The sequence below is a fragment of the Paralichthys olivaceus genome, chromosome 12 (genome assembly GCF_024713975.1).
Source record: "Paralichthys olivaceus isolate ysfri-2021 chromosome 12, ASM2471397v2, whole genome shotgun sequence".
In the NCBI taxonomy this organism is placed as follows: domain Eukaryota; kingdom Metazoa; phylum Chordata; class Actinopteri; order Pleuronectiformes; family Paralichthyidae; genus Paralichthys; species Paralichthys olivaceus.
The window spans coordinates 15,410,119-15,430,679 of NC_091104.1; the positions used below are offsets into that span (position 1 = coordinate 15,410,119).

At 40.6% G+C, this 20,561-nt stretch overlaps 1 protein-coding gene and 1 long non-coding RNA gene across 6 annotated transcripts in view; one reads left to right on the plus strand and one right to left on the minus strand.

Annotated features, from left to right (window-relative positions):
- The window catches only part of LOC109628017 (uncharacterized), a 28,727-nt gene extending 8,557 nt beyond the window's left edge, over positions 1-20,170 (plus strand). Inside the window, exons 3-10 of one of the 5 annotated variants that reach the window (XR_011244798.1) lie at positions 4,521-4,572; positions 4,768-4,870; positions 7,002-7,205; positions 9,854-10,694; positions 10,788-11,039; positions 15,280-16,651; positions 17,419-17,520; positions 19,820-20,170. This is a non-coding gene — a long non-coding RNA (uncharacterized lncRNA). The remainder of the gene's footprint in view (positions 1-4,520; positions 4,573-4,767; positions 4,871-7,001; positions 7,206-9,853; positions 10,695-10,787; positions 11,040-15,279; positions 16,652-17,418; positions 17,521-19,819) is intronic. The other 4 variants (XR_011244799.1, XR_011244800.1, XR_011244802.1 and 1 more) reach the window with 4 other exon arrangements.
- otx2b (orthodenticle homeobox 2b) lies at positions 9,820-15,371 on the minus strand. Its single transcript, XM_020084607.2, has 4 exons — positions 15,232-15,371; positions 12,818-13,028; positions 12,099-12,250; positions 9,820-11,405 (listed from the first exon to the last, which is right to left on the minus strand). The coding sequence occupies exons 2-4, from the start codon at positions 12,912-12,914 to the stop codon at positions 10,782-10,784; spliced, it is 873 nt and encodes a 290-aa protein (XP_019940166.1). The 5' UTR covers positions 12,915-13,028; positions 15,232-15,371; the 3' UTR covers positions 9,820-10,781.
- Positions 20,171-20,561: the final 391 nt, after the last annotated feature.

A 20,561-nucleotide genomic window follows, 5' to 3' on the forward strand; every position in this document is an offset into this window, starting at 1 on the left:
TGCAATTATTTGTCTAAAAAAATAAGAATCTAGAATTACTATTTAGTAAGTGCTCTGAGGTTGTTCCAGTTGGCCGTGCCCTGCGTCATATGAAAAAAAAAAAACCCTGTTCCAACTGTCCCCCCTCGCTGCCATTTGTTTATTCCATTTTCATGGAAATGCAAAACAAAACAAATGGCCGTGTTTGTCTTTATGAAAGTAGGCCAAACAACTGCTGACAAACAAGAGGGGGAGTTGTAGGTCAGGGCGCCACAAGCCATGTGTAACCGTGCCTGTCGAGAGAGCATGACACGCTGCAGTAAGCCACAATAGACACAATAACATACAAACAGGCCTGCCAGAATGATGTAACGTTGTCTAGACTAAACAAACCATACACATGCATTAATGACTTTTTTCTAGATCAGACAAACAAGGAGTGGACAAAATTACAGGAACACGACATTATTATAAAACATAAACATATATGTTCAACTGTTCAGCAAGATTCATTACATTTTCTCATATTATATATTATTATACATATCTAGGTCATTTTTAAAATGGTCTGAAAATAAATAGATTTAGATGAAAGATGACACCAGGCATCTAACAATCAGTCAATCAAAATGTATTTGTATAGCCAGTATTCACAATTCTGTGCCAAAAGAATTTTGACGGGAAAAACCCAGAAAGCTCAGGGTGACACATCTCTCTCCCGGGACGGACAGAAGTGTCATAGAAATCATGTGTAACAGAGCACATCAACAAAATAATAATATCTTAAATATTTCACAGAAAAGAGTTTCTAACATAAATGGAGAGATCCAAATTCACTGAAATTGCATTGCACTGAAATTTGCAAAATTATTCAGTATAATTGTAGCAGAAGGAAGATTTTTTTCAAGTATAACTCTATTTATGATCAAACAGTTAAGACCCAACAGTCCCCTTAAATTCAATCAAGCTGCACCAAATTTCACACACTCATAGATGTCTAACTCACAATGTAAAAGAGAAGAAGATCCGTCCACTGATCCAGATCTGCACCAAGATTTAACAGCCTCTTATTACAAAAAATAAGAAAGAACTTAAACTCCTCGGGATCATTGGTGTTGATAGGAGGTTATGAAGCGCAAGCTACTGTTAGAAAGAGCCTTTTACATACAGTTGTTTTGCAGCATTAAAATAATGATGAATGTTATAAATATATTTTTAGGAGAGGAGAATGTTTTGTTCACATTTGTCACATTAATTATGTCATGATCAGCAGAGCGATTCTCTTGATTCTGTGGAAGAAGTTGTCAGATCTTCTTTCTTTCTGGAAACATCTCACTCATTTTAAGCTGAAGTTACATCACTGTTGTCAGGGACCACCAGCCGCAGCTTCCCCCCCGTCACAGTTTGAATCGTGTGTTATGTTGCTTAATTTTCCTTTGACGACCCGGAGGTCAAGATCCACACAGCCCGAATAGGCTCCACTTGACCTGACCTTGGTGACCCTAGCTGACCTGACCCTGATGCCCCTGCTGTGTCAATGTGTTTTCTCTCCACTGGAGTTCATAAATCACACAGCAGCACAGTCACAAGGAGGGATGGTCTGATGGGAGCAGCTAATCATTGCTGGTTTGAATGGATCCATTTTATTGATCTGTGAAGCGATATACGTGAGCTGACCGACATGAGATGATGTCAAAAGTTTTTGACCTGTTTGCTGACAAAGGTATACTGTGTCCCCATCTGCAGATTAAGAACTGAGTTGAACAGTGTTCACCTTCTTCTGTGGCCTTCTGAGTGTAGTTCTCTGTGGTTTCCATTGAGTTTACTGATGTTCACTATAATATGGCTGAATACTGATCATCATGAAGCAGCATTCTTGTATCTAAAATCAGTTCAAAACATTAATTATTCATTAAATGTGTGTAAGTAGTCCAGTATGAATTTTCATTAGCAGCAGAAGTTGACCTGTTACTAGTCAATGATGCATTCAAGTTTAGAGCGCACTTAATTATAATAGATGCAATTGTTTTTAAGTACCACCCACACCCCCCGCCTCTCTCTCACACAGCGCACACACTCGTCATTTTCTTTGTTTCATGCCCCTTCGTCTGGCATTATATCTCAGGTTAGACACACACTCACAACAGATGCCCCCTGACGCTCATTCACATAAAGCGGGCACGTGATCGGCGGCCCCGAGCCCACAGGCCTGCCAGCCTCATGGCATTGTGTCCCCCCTTGGGCAGGCAGCCGGCCTCCCTAAATACCCCTTTTGTCTTGGGTGGGATAACAAAGCAGTGGCCAAGCCGCTGGTGTGGCACGCGCACAGCCACTCATCCCCCTGGTCTGTGACCCAAACAGGTGGATACGAGAGGGAAGGGCTGGTAGCAGTGGGTGTATGGAGGGGGGTGGGGATGGGGGTTAGGCTGTAGGAGTGGGTGCGAGGGTTGGGGAGGGGGGCTGCATCTGTCCCCACACTCAACGACTCCCTGGGTCAGCCACTGGTCCATATGCTCTCAGGAGAGAGGGAGACTCACATGCAGACACAGACTAACAGGTGGAGGGAGGAACAGGGGGATTAAGAGAAGTAGAATTGATCAGATGATGGAGGATAGAGGGATTTTGAAACTGTCAAATTAGCTGTATAAGGAGAAGCAGAGAGATTTGACTATCACTGGAAGATTTCACTTAAGACGAGATTCTTAAACCCTTAAGCCATATTAAATGTTTGGCCATCGGCAGGAGCAGCGGGTCTTTTGCCTCGGCCTCAAGGCCATTGTGGTTCTCAGGCCCTGGAGCATTAACAGACAACTGTCGCTGTGTTTGTGTGTTCACTCCGGCTGCTCTGTTTTCAAACCAGAAACTCGTCTGTGGGTTAAAATGTGAGGAACTCTATTAGGCCTTGGACCAAGTTGTGTTTTCAGGCACTGACCAAGGGTTTTGGTCAAAAACTCCAAATGTGTGAATGTGAAACACCAGATATCAGTTTAACATTTTAGAAAATGTTAATGAAGCAGAGGCACTGAGAGAAAAACTAGTTTGCAAGGAGAAGTTGATTAAATACAGATATCACCACAATTTAACCACAGCATTTCAGTTCTGGTTGGTAAATGTGTGGAAGTTTAATTTGAAATATTTTGTAACTGCTGTTAAACGAGAGAAATTCCATCTGAGCGGAGATGCAACGTTTTAACAGGATAAAAACAACAGTAAAGCATATTTATCACATGTTCATGGAAATAGATTAATTAGTTAGAGCAACATGGAGCTGCTTTATATATATATTTAGAAATTTTGAAAGGTGCAGTGACAAAGGTTAGTTGTAGTTATTAATAGTCCGAATCCTCAAGTTGTGGAAGTAAAGACATGGCATACAGTGTCCATGTTGATCAATTGGATTATCCAGATGGAACACAGCCATTTTTAAATTTACACCTGGTTATGACAAGTCAACATGTTTGCCTCCTCTAACAACTGTTTATTTGTATTTTTTTGAATATTATTAAACTCTACAGTTTTACTTGACAAAACTATTGGCACACATTCTGTATCTCACACTGTAAAATGATACAGATAGTATTTTGTTGTTTATTAACTTCTTACATGAAACTTGATGAGATTTTGAAAATTTTGACTTTAACAATTAGAACAGTTTAGAGGGAAAATTAGTACTTAATATAATTTCTATATGTGGGACACCGCCTGTGATTCATCTACTGTCCAGAGATTTTTGCACCATCTTTATGGAAATCAGCTCAGTGATGCTTACAGAATTGAATCAAATGTATTTATTAAGGCACCTTTCTCGACACTCAAGGACACCTTAGAATATATTTTAAATAAACACATGAATTATCGATGTAAAACTGTTGAAACCTTAAAATCTAATTAGGAGACACAAACACCAAACATCAATACCACGTATGTGACACAAGAATAGTTGAAAAGTATATGTACAAATACATACTGTGAAATATACAGTAATCAACCAATAAGAAAAGTTTCTGTGCTGCTGGTAGAAAAGTGCTGGAGTGCAGTTTCTGGAAGTTTTGATGTTATGTTTTCAACTTTTGTGTCGGAGGCGCCGCCTGTTTCATGTATTCAGGGCACGTTGGGTAAAGGCACACACTCGTGGGCCATGAATTCAAAGGGCTTAGCTTTTGTGCGATGACACCCTGGAAACAGTTCATTGATGTATAACACTCAATGAAATATTGAAATAAGCAAAAAGAAAAGAGGAGATTCTGCCTCTCATTTGCTTTTTCCTCCCCCACTGCACCACAGCCTGACTAACTGCTGTCCATCTTGTGTGTGTGTGTGTGTGTGTGTGTGTGTGTGTGTGTGTGTGTGTGTGTGTGTGTGTGTGTGTGTGTGTGTGTGTGTGTGTGTGTGCGCGCTCTAATCTGTTAAACGCAGATAATTCATTTCTGTTTTGTTTCCTATAGGCCGGTTTTTGCAGGAGATTAAGAGATAATGTTTGTCAGGAAGGTGTAAATGATGAGTGAGGCCTCCTCACATGCACCTGTTTTAATTGTTCTTAGGTCTCCTGAGCTCAGCGGCCGGCTGAGGAGGAGAGAATTGGATCGTTCACAGGTAAACACGGCCGCGGTTCAGTGGAACCAGATGCACGAATATCGTATGAACAACTGTTGGTGTTGTGTGTCACTGGTGATGGTGATTTCCTCCCTGAAAAAGCTTGTCTTTCACCAATTAATTCTTTGACATTGCTGAATTCACGGATGTGAAATTAGTACATTATGTTGCTGCACTACTTTTTCCTCCTTTCAGATACACTGCCGCTGTTTTTTGATACACCGTGCAGCCTGTGGTGAGAAGACTTTGGGAAAAACGGAGAGAAATTGGCTGCGTTCACCATGAAGTCATTAAATTTGTAAGCTATTTGTGATCAAAAGGTGTTTTTCAGGCCATTAACTATGGAGTTTGATCAGGGCTTAACATGTGATGTCAAATGTCACTTGTTCCTGCTATTTCCCCCCAATTTCAGTTGAAAGTAAGTATTAAGCCAGTGGAGAATATCAAAAGCTTCCTGTGTAAAGGCTGTTAAATACCAACACTGAGGTTTATTATGTGCTGTATTTTTTCCGGCTCTCGTGCGAGGCCTTAAAATCCTCACTTTGCTCCGACTCAGCTGGATTTCAAATGTAGGTTAGGACTACTGGTTCTTCAGCTCAGACCACACACTCTGATCTATACAACACAAAAATGTTTTGAGCTTCAAGGTTCATTCTTGACCTTGAAAACCAAAAGCAATACATATTTTCATTGCATTAATTGATAGTGATTGATAGTGTGTGTGTGTGTGTGTGTGTGTGTGTGTGTGTGTGTAACATCACCATTAGACAATACATAATCCACTGTTAAAATATTTCCATTTGTCTCATAAAAATATTTTTATTATTAATGGCCAGGGGATATTTAATCCAAGGAGGCTGAAAGACCTGCAAGCTTAAAGTACTTACTCTGCTAAATGTTTTTCCTACGTCGCAGAACACTTTGTTCTGTATTAATGATCTTCAAACTTATGTTTATTAACTATATGTGTTGTTTTGTTATTACGTTTTCTAAAAAAAGCTGATTCCTGGCTCTTGTCACAGCCGTCGGCATGAAACATAAAAACTTGAGCACAAACGTCCCTTTCAGTGGACAGCCTCTTTAGTCCTAACTAGGTGAGCTTTAACTAACTAGGTATTAACTCGGCCCATAAGCATAGTAATAATGTGTTTTTGAACATATGCTGAGATCTGGTAAGCTTCTTACGGGTTCCAGGCTTTTTTTCCCCTGCCCCTCTGAATAGCTTAACAAAAATATGCCTCAGTAATGGATGGTTGTATCCTCATCCACTGCCCTCCTCCCATCTACTATAACTTGAAATAGGCCATCAAGTGGCTAATGAACTGATAAGCCCTCTGTGTCCTGTGGGGCTTATACGAACATCATAAGCCAAATGTTTAGGCATGTTTGGAGAGACAGTTTTTTAAAAGAGCACTTATGTAGACAAAGGACCCTGCTGGAAAAATAAATTCTCTACAGTTGCCACAGTGTGAAAATGTCCCTCCATGTGTGTGTGGAAAAAGTCATGGGCCAGAAGCAATGACTCACTGCACGTTACAGAGGGAAGCTGAAATATTTTGAGTTGATTTATTTTATTTAGTTGGTTCCTCCGTTCTTGCCGCTGCAGGACGAATGTGTGGCCCCTTTGCTGCATCAGACCTCCAGCTACAGTGGAGCTGCTGGTATCATTATCAGTTCTGGATCTCGGTAAATCCATGGATTTGTGTGAGCAATCTGAGAAATTAAAATAACATGCTTTTTACCGCGCTTATACTTCAAATCTCTTTAGATTTCATTTTTTAAAACATCTAAATCTGTTATTATGTGGGCTACACAAAACCCTTTTAATTTAATCTTTGACAAGATTATCAAATTCATTGATGATGCCACAAACTTAAATAATTTCAGAAAATGTTGACTAAGCCTGGATAAGCACTTTCAAGGGGATACTGCTGGATTAGCTTAAAACATATTATTTATTTATATTTATTTTTTTTGCACATTTTCCCACATCATCATGATGTTATTGCTTTTATTTTTATTTTCAATACAATATTTCGCACTGAACACACATGCATATGCTGTATATATAAAGCAGCCTGCATGCAGACCAACTAAAGGCAGCTAATTTTCATCCAAATGAAAGAATTGAGAGACTTCACTTATTTTTTTTTGCAAATCTGTCAATATTTTTCTTTGCCTTTTCATCACAAATACTCAGACATATATGTTAATTTAAAGTTTCAGTGATGTGAAAAGGAGAAGTAGATTATAATATGATTTGAGTTGCTTGGTTTAGGGTGAAAACACCTGCTGGATTTTGCAGGGGAACCATTCCAGCCTTATTCTTATAATCACCACCCCCAATAATAGTCTGTTGATTTTTTTTGTGTGTGTAATTCTATCGATGAGATGTCTCTAAACCTGCTCACGTATCATTTTCCTGTCAGAATCTCCATCTCTCGCGTGCAGGCGTTGCGGCCTTTTGCGAGCATGTTGGCGGATGAACTCGTGGTGCCTGTGACCGGGCGGACAGCGACCAGACCGGGGGACAGGGGCGCCGGGCGGCCCCGCTGTCAGACAACAACCAGGAGGGATTAAGGCCTCCGCGTCTGTTGGTCCCATATGCTCCTCGGCTCTGCAGCTCTGGCCCGGTACTTGATTAAAAACTCAGTGTATGTATGAAGTGTTATTGTGGAGGCCGCATGTCTAATCCTCCTCGTGACTTGTGCACTTTGAAGACGCGAGGTTACAATAACACGTGGGACGAGGCCATTGTGTTTCCCTTGATATTGGAGGTATCAGTGAGCAGTGATTAGGGACATGTTGGCGCATTGTTTAAAACAGAAATTCAAAGTGACAAGTGTTGTTTAACGGTGAGGGGCCACACAAATAGTTGTTGCAGCCCGTTTTCATTGACTCTGCATGACTATAATAGAGAACATTTTTCATGGAGGTCTTGTAATCGATGGAAATGTCGTTTAATCATCCGGATTTATTTAGATAAAGATGATAAAGGCCTTTTGTTGGATTCAAGATGACGCCCGTCCCACTCTTTTATCTCTTCTTCTTCTTCAAACCTCACTCGTGATTGTGTCTCCTTCCTTGCACGCATTCATCGCTGCTCCTCAGTTAGAAAGAAGATGTTGTGACATCTCAAAGTGACCCTGCGTTCTCAGACACTTTTTCCTCCTCCTCCAGCATCAGTCTGTCTGTCTGGATGGATGGATGGGTGGAGGAATTGTTGACGCTGAGAGAGGAAGGAGACGCACCTCATGAATATTCAGGCTTGTGCGCGCCCCCATTGTCTCCAAGTTCAATTGTGTCATTGTTAATTCCCACAACGCTGCATGTGAACGCTGCTGAACTTGGCGTTGCGCTGCGCGATATTATTATCGATGCTCGATTATTATAAAATTATACATTAACTCAATTTATGCACAAGTCAGAACCTGGATATAAACAGCTATTCCTACTTCACCCTTGAATAAGTCATGGATATGGGCTATTGTATAATTAAGTCCTTCAATAACACACATATTCACACACACACACACACACACTCAAACTCACACACACTCACACACACCTATTTTTTGTGTCCAGGCTGCAGGAGTGGAATCAAAGTCGCTCTTCTCTTTAACGCTTCGATTATTTCAAGCAACGCTTTTAATTAGTGCGCTCCTTTAGCGAGAGCCTCCAATGAAAGAGAGATTATTGGCAATGTCAAGGATGCTAATTGAATGTTGGACTTCTAACAATTAGTCCACTGCAGAGCCATGTCGACTCATTACGCATCCCAGAGCCGCTCATGTCCTCACGTTTGACGGGTATAGTTGGACCAGAGAGTTGGAGCAACACAAATAAAAACCAACATAAAAAAGACTTATTTTTAAAAGCAGCCTATAACCTACAAACTCCTCAGTTTTATTTTTAGGAGCCATAACATCTACTGTGCAGTTGAGTGTGGAGTTAAAACGGAGAACCATTATGATAAGCACTTTTAGAAAAGATAATATATGCGAAAAACGAATCATTCAATGTGTTTTAACGTTATATACAGACTTTAAAACCCATATAATAATTTTACATGAACATTGTAGAGTTCAGGTTCAGAAATACAGCACATACAATTGCATTATGCAGCTGTATAAGTGGAGTTAGTCCCCTTTTTAGAAGCTATTTTTTAATTTGAACCCAGAGATAATGAGCTTCATTGCCTATGATAAAAAATGACCAGCAAAGATAATCATCACCAGAATTTTTACATTTTATTTTAACTCTAATATTCTTGAAGTTTTTTAGTCCTTCCCTTGAATATCGGACTAACAGTATTAATGCTTTAACAGCCTCTATATTTTTCTTTTTTTTTTTAAGTATTGCCGCTAATATACATGTTTTGTATTTTTCTGAGATGAAGCTTCATATTGAAGGTGCACATTTAACTGATCATGTGAGGCTTGTGGAGACCACGCGGTGGCCTCTGAATGCTCCTGCGCCCCACACAAACCCCCGCCGGTATGAAATATTGGGATTAACGTTTCTTGGAGGCCGCGGGATTAAACAACACAGTTTTCTCCATGAGGCGCACACGCACCGTCTTTGTTTAGACACTCTGATGATATAACTACACCGGAAACCAGTGAGGGGGAGGAAAGAAAACACATTATTAATTCTACCAACTGAGCAGAAACTATGATTTGAAGGAATCTTAGATTCGTCTATTTTTTCTTTAAAAGGCTAATATTTGAAATCTGTTTTAGTTCATAATTCCTATGGATAAATATGGAAGTTGATAGTAAGAAGTCAGTAGATTTGAGCAGATTTGAATCCATGTTAAAAAAGTAGATGTGTTGGAAAAACTGCTGATGCATGAGGAAACATTTATAACCTATTATATTCACTAAAATGGTGTTGGTCCAAATTACGCACATCCAAAACTGCACTGGAAAATATGTTAAATCTGCAAAAGTAGCCGATTTCTTAACCAACCACCTGAACCTCTAAACCGTAAAAATTAGATATTAACATTAGCTTTTTCTTCATTTTTAAAATCTAAAATATTGAGTCATTTTACAAAGTTATGGTGCATTTTTTTTGAAAATGTCCCCAAATGATTACTTCCCAAAAATGTATTTATAAGAAGTAAAATATGTCAATAAATAGAAATATTCCCGGAGCCTAAGCAAATCAGGTAAAAAGAAAAACCCACACACAGTTTTACGCACACACACACGCACGCACAGATCGCTCCTCGATGAAAGAGTATAAGCTCACAGGACCTTTATTCATGTCTTTTCAGCGGTGAGGTCACACCATCTTTGGAGCCAATAAAGGATCCACAATCACCGTGCGTTCAGATCAATGGAGGGGAGCAAATGCGCAGCTCTCAGCAGCCGAGAGTCTTTTCCAGTATGGCTAACCCTGGATTATTACGACCACCGTGCGCCTGGAAAGTCTCGTCTCTCTTTTGTGATGCCGGTGATTTAACCATTAGCATCTTTTGTTGTTCAGAGGAGGAGGAAAAAAAAAGTTAGAAATCTATTAAAATCACAGCAGAGAGTCTGGTGCGAGGGGGGGGGGGGGGGGGGGGGGCTCACAAATTGCATACAATACAACAGATCACAGTTTCGAAGGCTAGCACAGATAAAAAAAACACATATGTACCATTTATATAAGACACACACTGATTGTCTCTTAGAAACTACATATTGATTCCTTATAAACACTTTTTTTCTTAAATAAAGTAGTGCATCCATGTCCACACACCATCCCCGTGTCCCTCTGCCTGCAGGGCGGCAAAGTGTAAGAAGCTGAAAGGAGGGTCTGTCCATCCCGAGCTCTTCACCAGATAACAGTGAACTGGAGTCGAGTTCTTGGATAAACATTAGTTCCGTGGCTGTGTTGTTCTTTTCTCTCTGTGCGCTCTCCTCAACAGGTGTTTTTACGCACAGAGGCACACACTGACAGACATGGATGAGGGGCTACAACCTGTGAATGAACGAGGAGGGGGATCTCTTTGCCAGTGCTAAAATAAATTAAACCTCTCCTCTAGGAGGACCAAAGACCATCATGCCAACAAAAAAATAACCTAGAGGCCCCTGAGAGCCCAGCCTCGCCCGGCTCACACTTCAACCAGTCTGGTGCGTTTTATGGAGGGATGGCAGCAGTGTGTGTCTGATGTGATCGTCACTGTTTGTGCACTTTTTTTCAACAGCTGATTGCTCTGTTCACAGGACCTGGAATTTCCACGAGGAAGTTTGATCCTTATAATCCAAGCAATCGGCATTGAAGTTCAGCTTCCACGACGCCGCCTGGTCCTTATAATCCAAGCAGTCTGCTGTGGAGTTGAAGCCGAGGCCGGACGTCCCGTAGCCCTGGGTGGAGAGGGACGCCGGGGACTGGTTCAGATGGCTTGTGACCGCGTTCGTGCTCATCGGGCTGAGCGTCGAGCCCGCGCCCGACAACTGGTGGTGCATGGGGGTGAGGTAAGAGCCGCAGTCCATGCCGCCGAAGTAGGACGTCGAGCCGGCGTAGCCCTGGCTGTAGCCCGAGGCCTGGGTGTAGGTCATGGGGTAGGACCTCTGCATGCAGGAGGAGGAGGTAGACAGGGGGTCTGAGAGCGGAGAGATGGACGCCGGGCTCCAGATGGACACCGGGGCGGTGCTGGTGGAAATGGCGGGGACTGTGGTGGTGCTGGTGGGGGGCGTGAACTGTCCGCTGGCCCCGCTCTCTGAGCTCACTTCTCTGGTCGGGGAACTTTTCTTCTTGGCAGGTCGCACCTTGTTCTGGCCTCCGTTCTGCTGCTGCTGCTGCTGCTGGCGACACTTTGCCCGTCGGTTCTTAAACCAAACCTGATTAGAAAAACACGCATTTCTATATGATTAAAAAAATATTTGATCATAAACAAATAAACCCAGCTTTTCCCCACTCCCTCTATACAACAGCTTATTATTTGGTCCAGTAATACCCCTTTAAAATCAGTGTTTCTTTTATTATTTCCAAACAAACCGTGTGAAAAAACAGGCTGACTAATTCCATTTGTTACCAATCAACATCAAGTTGTTTCCAGACCTTTTCTCAAATTAAATTTTAGCATATTCTGGTACCAGTGGACTGATCCGTCTCATTTAATTGGCCGATTTCTCTACACAAAAATCTATCGCTAAGTTGAATTATCTCAGCCCACTGGCAGAAGTTTTCCACTTGATTTAAGGAAGACAAAATGCTGTAAGCTCCAGTCACGGCTTAAGATCAATGTTTCCTGCAGCGCAGTTATAAAATAGACTTTAGAAAAGTTTCACTTGAGTTTTTCTTTGTATTTATTTCTCTATGAGATATGGCTTTATGTTTAAATTCCATATTTTAAAATCTACTCAATACTTTGTTCAATCCGACTAATTCAAAATTAAATAAAGTTCAGTTTTGGCTGTAAAGGTTCTGAAAAAAAAATAATGGCCCAGCCCTGGAGTTTTACATAATTTCTAAATAGATTTGTGAGGATATTTTTGAGTTTTTAAACACGTCAGATCATGTGGTTGTCTCACCTGTACTCTGGACTCAGGTAGATTGATTTTCAGCGCTACCTCTTCACGCATGAATATGTCCGGATATCGAGTTTTTGCGAACAACGCCTCCAAAACGTCGAGCTGCGCCCGCGTAAAAGTAGTCCTTTCTCGCCTCTGCTTCCGCGGCGTTGCTGCAGGAAAAAATAAAAAATATATAATCAAATAAAAGGTTACTCATGTATCCATAAAAAACTAAAGAGAGCAAAAAAGATTAATTAAATAATCAAAGGCAGAGATGTAGCTCCCAGTATTTATTTTTGATCTGTGCGTAATTACGCACAAGTCCTTTGAGACATAAACGCCCTTGGCAAATTGTAGCACTTGACATAGTTAAGAGTCTAATGGACCTAAAATGTGATGCAGTTGGAAGAAAAATCAAAGCAATTTGCCTGTAAATCACTTGGGAGGCAAATCTAAAAATATAAAATCACACAGGATGATTTGGTCTTCACTCCAAGCCATGCGCATTCCAGTTTGGTAAAATAATCAGTGTAATTTCATGTGTTTGACTGATTGACCAAAAACATACTGACATCCATTACTTGTTTTTACTCTATCTCCTAAAATTCAGAAGTCATCACTAAGTTCAAAGTTTTTGAAATATCTGCTGGTTACACACTGTAACACACACTTTAATATACTTTTAGCCTCAAGCCATTAAAATCCTGTCATATATTCTTTAGAAAGTGTGAACCCACCTGGATAGCCCACTGATGGATGTAAGAGGTCCATGCCAGAAGTTGTTAAGCTGAGGCCATTGACTGTGTAAGGTGGTTGCTTTAGATACGACATCATGCTAATGTTTGTCTGAGGGCTGAAGTTGGAGAAAATTTTGAAAACTGATGGAGCTCTCGAGGTGTACTTGGTGTCCTCTGTTCGCCGTGCAGTGGTCCGTGTTATACCGGACACCTGTTCCAAAATCAAGAGGAAGAAAAAGACATGGATCAGAACGTTACCTGCTGAAATAAAGACACTTAATATTTAGGTCTGTTAAAATGGCGCTGTGGCTAAATGAGCCCTCTCCAGAGCGCACGGCGCTCCAGCAAAAACTGCACCAACCACATCTCCAGCTGTCCTCGTCGCTAACACCGCCCCCTCCTCTAAAGTAAAAACCCTGTAACTGCAACAAGTCATTGTAAAGTGTAAAGTTAAATTAAAGGCACTGCTTCCTGTGCACAATTAAACGGAATAATGGAAACTAGAATAGATGTATATTCTGAAGCAAAGGCTCTTAAAATAACTGAAAAAAGAAATGCTCTCATCGAGCCTCTATTTCCAAAGAGAACATTTTCACATCTTTTTCACCGTGTTTCTATTTTTCTTTTGGTGCAACTCTTATATTTATTTTATCTTTCGAACTTAAAATTTGGTCATTTTTACCTAAACAATGAACCAATAAAATTATAAAAGAAGGAACTGAATTGTAGCCACAAACCAAGTTTTATAAAAAGACCAAAATAATTATCTCCAGACTTAATTTCTTATTTAAGATGATAAACCTATTTTAACGAAGAAACTATAATAATATCTACTTTTTAAAATAAGACTGACATGAATTATCAAGGCCATACAGTGATTGAAAAAATTAATCACTATTTTTTAAAGGTTTAAACCAGAAAATATTTGATGCAGTTAATTCCATAAAAAGAACACATGCTTCCTCATGGAACATGTGATTCTTTTTTTATTCCAGTCCAAATCAACGTTGTAATGTTGATGAGGAAACCTGTGATCTCTGTCTCTTCAGCCTCACTGACACTCACCCGTTATGTCCCCACTGTGCGTCTTGATTAGTTGCACTTTTTTTTCAATATCCAACGGTTTTAACCCCCTCATCCCAATCTGTCACACTTTAAACACACGTATCCGTCTAACAGCCACACACCCCCGCTCAATAATAATTACCCTGTCCCAGAATTGATTGTGATAAATGTTTTTTTATCCTCCTCTGTTGATGAATTAACGAGATAATCCGAGTGGCATCTAACCGGAGCTGTTGTTTGGTATCGACAAAGTGCTCATCGTAATTGTCTCTTTAATAATTCCTGCACGATTGTCTGAGTGAATTGCAGCCATGTTATATTCATTAGTCTGATATGTATTCTAGACAATTTTTACTCTGTCAGAAAAAAAAATTCTAAATGAAATTCTTAAATCATGTTTAATTTAACCGAGCTAAACTCCCCAATTACGCACAATCTGTCACCAGGCTCTGGAAAACACGAGTAAACATATATTGAATATGACATGTTGGTTTATTACCCTGTGAATTATTAATCACTGGAGACACAGGAGAGCCAGCAGAGAGGAGAGAGGCCCTGAAACAGTCTTTTTTTCTCGAGAGTATTGAGGCCTGTAAATGCTCTTTCTTTATTCCTGCAGTGCAGCTTTCAGGTTAACGCCTCCACAAGTATCCCTTTGTGTTGCATTTGGTTTTCACAGCGAGGAGAAGTGTGTGGCAGATGAAGAAAAAAAAAAGAAAAAGAATCGGCTCCATTTTAGCCTGAAACTTCACATGGACTCTGAGTCCTCTGTTTCAGCCCGTGATAGAGTTTAAATGATCAAATATATGAGCTCCAGCAATTATGAAAACTCCAATAATGAATACCAGAGAAGCTTGGAGTGATGTTTTCTTCCACCAGCAGAAACTATAGTATAACTTGGATGCGTTACGTCCATTTGCACCTTTTACCTCTGTCAGACTCATGTGGATCTTAGAGGGCTTTAATTAGTTACGAGTCACATTGTGTCTATTTAAATAAAAATAAAACATATTTTATTTTAAGGAATAATCATTCGCTCTTTGCTGCCTCTGAAAACCCTGGAGCCTCCTCTGTGCTGTGTGTCTGTGTGAGGTTCATTGTGGATTTTATTTCTGCAACAGTAACATAATGAAATGTTTTACTTACTATTTTAAACAGCTTTGTATTTAATAGAATCAGATATGTATATATACATATTTATTTTATTTTAAAAAGTGTCTATATTCTACCTGTGATCTTTTATAGGCCATATATATATTTGTTTTATTTTACTGCAAAACGAATGCATAATTATTTTGTGTATTTAGTAATAATGATAATAGTAATAACGATAGACACAAAACACTTACCCTGGTATCGACGAGTGTAAAGTTCTTTGTCTTCTTGGTTTCCTCCAGGAGAAATAATCAAAGTCAGCGCAGATCAACGACGTCCTGGCGAATAAAAACGCACAAAAGCACCGAGGAGCAGGAGGAGCAGCAGGAGCAGAAGCAGAAGGAGCAGGAGGAGCAGGCGTCTTCACAGGCAGAACCACAGTGCGGAGGAAAGTTGTGCGCCTGCATCAGGTTGTGAAGCGGTGCGGTGGCGGAGGGATGGAGCAGGCTTCATGTACGCCTTTAGGATTTGTTGGTGTGTTGTGCGTGAAGTGGCTTGACTTGGATTTTGTACAAAGTGTCAGCCAATAGGAGCCGCAGGACTGAGCTGAGGTCTGTCTCTCTGTCTCCGTCCCTCACACTGGTGGGGAGGATTTTTTCCCTCCCCCCTCTCTCTCTCTCTCTCTCTCTCCCTCTCCCTCCCTCTCCCTCCCTCTCCCTCCCTCTCTCTCTCTCTGGGAAACAAATGTCTCCAGCTACTTTTTTTCTCTCGACGCACAGTCCTCAGCCAATGGCAGCTGACAGGGCGACTGACAACATCCCCATCCCACCGCAGAGAGGGTAATAAGTATAAAAAGTGGATGACGAGAAGTGGAGTTTACAGTCAGTTAACTCATCTTTTTTTATTTTACATTTTTGATCAAACATCGATTTCATTCAACGGAAGCATTCAGCTGTGAGGTGTTACATAAAGACTGGCTGGATGAGGAGGGAAAGATGCGCAAATAAAGAGTTTGTATAGGGAACAATATCTATGTGGCATATGCTTAAAAACTACCTCTGATGGGAGTGTGTAACTACACCAAAATATATTTTCTGTCATTAAAAATAAGACTAAATAGACTATAACTAACATTGAATAATGGGGAACATCAAATGAACATTAAATGATCTAAAAATATGGGATATTTTGGCTATTTCATTTCGCTCAAACAGGAATAACGTGAAACTTTTACTGCTGTAAAGAGGGGAAATTTAAAGTAAATAAAAAGACATGCACAAGGAGAACCCCGGTTGGACTAAGCAGGACTCTGCTGCTCCGTCCTCTCACATTCCAGCGCGTCGCGTAAAAAGGGGGATTTAGAGCGACTTATTTCCTTAAAACTGTCCTCCCATTCACAGAGGCAGCCAGTCTGCTCCCATCAGCCCTGATGCGGGCCTGCATGCACCACACACAAAATAATCACCCACAATATGTACAGGGGAGTTCCCACCGGGGGACACCGAGCAGCCGAGGACTCACCGGCACCGGAGCTCCTCCATCGTCCAGGGAGGAGGATAAATACAAGAATGAAAGAAGGAAGAGCACAGACATGGGCCTGATGTGATGTGTAGCTGGTGACTTTCACTTATTTCTACTGCAAGAGGAAAGAGGATAGCAGACTTCTATATGAAGGTAGGCCTGTTTTATATTGGATGGGATGAAAGTGCACTTTTGTTGGGTCTTGTGTTGTTACATTATACTAACCTATAGAATATAATAACAATAATAATTATACATAATTGCGATTGTATTGTATATTTTTGTGGAAGAGCTACATGCTGCATTACACTGACTACACATCAGCCTTCTTCCTCTACGTCACTTGAATTTTGAACCTGCGTGCCCATCTCAAAATAATGTGCCGAGGGTTTTTGTCACGGTTTGGTAAATGTATCATCTTAAGAGGCTTTGTGGAACACCTACACACACACACACACACACACACACACACACACACACACACACACACACACACACACACACACACACACACACACACACACACACACACACACAGCAGCGCTTTGCAGGGACACACCCGCTCACTTCAGACAGATTTGAATATTGATTTAGATTTATAAACACAGGCAGATCGTGGGCTTTATGTGACTCGTCATTTGCCCCTCTCTCTCTTTCTCGCCCTCTCCCTCTCTCTTTCTCGCTCTCTCCCTCTCTCGTTCGCTCCTTCCCTTTCTCTCTCTCTCTCTGTGGCTCGTGTGGAAGGCCAGAGTCAAAGGTGCTCCGTGACAGCTGCTGGGAAACACTGGCTTCCACTCCGATACACACCCACACACCCACCCACACACACACACACACACACACACACACACACACACACTAGTGATTTACATACACACATCAACTCTTTACAAACTCTTTACAAACGGTCTTTTTGACAGATTTCGATCAGATGAAGTGTGGACCATAAAGTCTGGATTTCTTTTCCAACCTGGGATCTGATGGAGCAGAAGTTTGGAGGAGAGGAGCTGCAACACACCCAGGTATCCATGTTTGTTTATTTTTTTATTTATTGTAATCATGTTTATTTCTGTTTACACCCAATATTATTAGAATATTCAAATGCATTGATCCAAGTGTCATCTATGACACATAGAGCATCTGTGAGTGTGTTATGGATTTTAATTCATATTGCTTACAGTTTAGTCCTTTCGCACCAGATTCCAGGCAAAAAATCATCCCATTTAATGCAGAATGTAAAGTATAAATTAAATACAGCTTCTGCAGCCTATTATTTTACACGCACACCTTGAGAGCAGCATCCTCTGACACAACAAGGACTTTTCTCACATCTGGACACGTCACAAAAACAACCAGCTTGCTGCGTAAAACATAATTTCCAACAGAGAGAAAAGTGAATATTTCCTCATGTCTAGCAGATGCGGGGTAATGCGCCCATAACGCGAGACTTTCCGTGGAGAATGGTGACGTGTGATGCGGTTATCTGCGGGATCTGAGCGTTTAAATAGCTAAATAATTTATGAAAGAGTGGAGCGGGGCCCTCCGCGGGGCCTGGGTATCTTTAAAAGGACGTTTAAAGGCAGAAGCAGTTAAACGCCTCTGGCTGCGCTCCCTCTGACTCCCGGCTAATTGACGACGACGGCTTCTCTCTTTTTCTTTTTTTTTTTTTTTTTATTTATCTCCGCCTCTGCTCCACTCAACCTGAGGCTGAGGATTTCTGCAGGCCTGCTCCAACCTGTGATTTCTTCCACTTAATGCGGAGCCTACACATGCTTTTCAAAATCAAAGTGCCCAGGCCTGGATCTTTAACCCTTGTTTGATTTCCCTGAAAAGGAATAAATGCTATGTCAGGACTGGATAATTAAATAGTCAGGCTGCCCTCTCCTCGTTTTCTGCTCTGCCTCTTATCCACACATAAAAAGAAAAGAATATAAATTGAATATATATTTTATTTCTAAATAAACAAATAAAAACAACAGCCTGGGAATTTAAATGTTACCTCTTTTGCAACCCTACCCCCCAAAAAACAAATCCTGTTTGTTGAGTGATCTGAATTTAAAGCTGCATATTTCCATGTTTATTTATATACATAACTGAGCAGGCAGTTTTTCTCTCCTCTTCTTCCTCCATGTTTGATATCCGCATGGCTGAATCTGGGGAATGTGTTGGTGGATTTCATTCTGAGCTTTAAAAAAAGAAAGATAGAAAAAAAAAAAAGGAATAAAGCCAATTTATATAGAAATGTAGATAATCTGTAATGTTAAGGAAAGCTTTTTCCTCCTGCATTTGGGATTTAAATATACCTATTTACTTTTTACAGTAAACAAGCAAAAGTCACCTCAAATAATTTTATATTCAATCTTATTTTTAACTCTATTTATGTATTGTCTTGTTGTTCTTATGTTAAAAAGATTAGTTAGAAGGAGTTATTATCTATTTCAACTCTGAGCTGGAAAATAAGTTTATTTGACTTTTAAGCTTCTTTTTAACAGGATTTTCAAAATATGAAAATGTAAAAACTATTTAGTTAAAAAATAAAATAAAAATATAATTCCTTATTATTAAATTTAGGAATATGGGCACAACTAAAAGTAGAGTTGATAAAATGACTGGGGATAAAGCCACAATAATTAACACAGTAATTATTGTAGAGAAGAACCGAGTGTGTGTGTGCTTGGTTGTGTATGTGAATGTGTTTAGTTGTGTATGTGTGTGTGTGTGTGTGTGTGTGAGGGAGAGAGAGAGAGATGAGCTGAAGTAGGATAATCACAAGCTGTATTTTAATTAGCCTGGCAGGTTTGATGGATACATTGCTGGTGCTGCTGCTGGAAAAAAATAGGTGCTCTGCTTATAGTGAGCAAGACGTCTAAACTGAGGGCTTCCCCCTGCACACTGTTCCCTTGTCACAAAGGAGCTAAACCTCTGTGTAATGTAACATGCAAGTGACCCCAGAGGTCATCAAAACACATTCAGAGCTGTCCCTTGGGATTAAAAGGGTGATACCTCATTGAGTGTCTGTTCTGAGAAGACTTTACTGACAAAGATTTCACTCTGCATCAGATTTTATCTCCATAAATTTAGTTTAGCAAATTTTTCTTTGCTTGAAATCATTATATAAAATAATAATGAGTCTGTAATCAAGCTCCCAGGTTGTGCTTTTATTATGAAAAGGTGTGCTGATCATAAAATTAAAACAGATCTTCCCATGAATTCAAATGTGGTGCCTGCGTAACTCTGCGTGTGTTTGCCAAGTGTGCTCTTGCCATTAATATGACATGCCTTTTAATTAGTGCTATACTTGTTTGTGTTGTGTTTGTGCAGGAGTTTGCCAACAAACAAACGGATGCAATTAAACACACTCGCCCTCAGATCATCAATGAGGAGGCAAAGTGGAGACGGGCAGGAAACAGTCAAGGACGAACGGAAGGCGGGAGAACACTCTGCCGCCTCAAGGTTAAAACTGACTGACTCAAGTGTGTGAGGAGCTCATCTCCACACAATACGGATGCTTTTTGCTTCTTCTACACACACACACACACACACACACACACACACACAGACACACACTCGGTTCTTCCATTGTAAATTCATTTTGTATTGAAGTGTCATTGCTTCTGTCTCTGAAGTGATTAAAGATCAGTTTTGCAAATAAAGACATCAGTTTTGAAAGCTTCCCTCTGCTCTCCTTCCCTCGCCTCACCTCACCATCAGTAGCCTTCTCCTCTGTGAGCTGAGGTGTGTGCACGGTGTGGTAAAACCTGCCCTGCAGACTGGACCTCTCCAGTCTTCAAAGGAGGAAGGAACTCAATGTGGGGGGATTTGTTCAGGCTTATTTGGTAACCTAGGATTTGAATTGGATTTTGGGAGGCATTCATAACACATTTGAAAATGTTACATTGTGTGATTTTGTGTGTAATCCCCATAATAAATTTTTAGAACTGGTCACAGCACTCGCGCAACTGTGACTATTCATGATTTATCAAATGGTTTTCTTGTCTTGCCTCTCCGGGGGGGGGGGAGGTGTGTGTTGCCGTTGGATGGGAGAGGCTGGTGGAGGGATGAC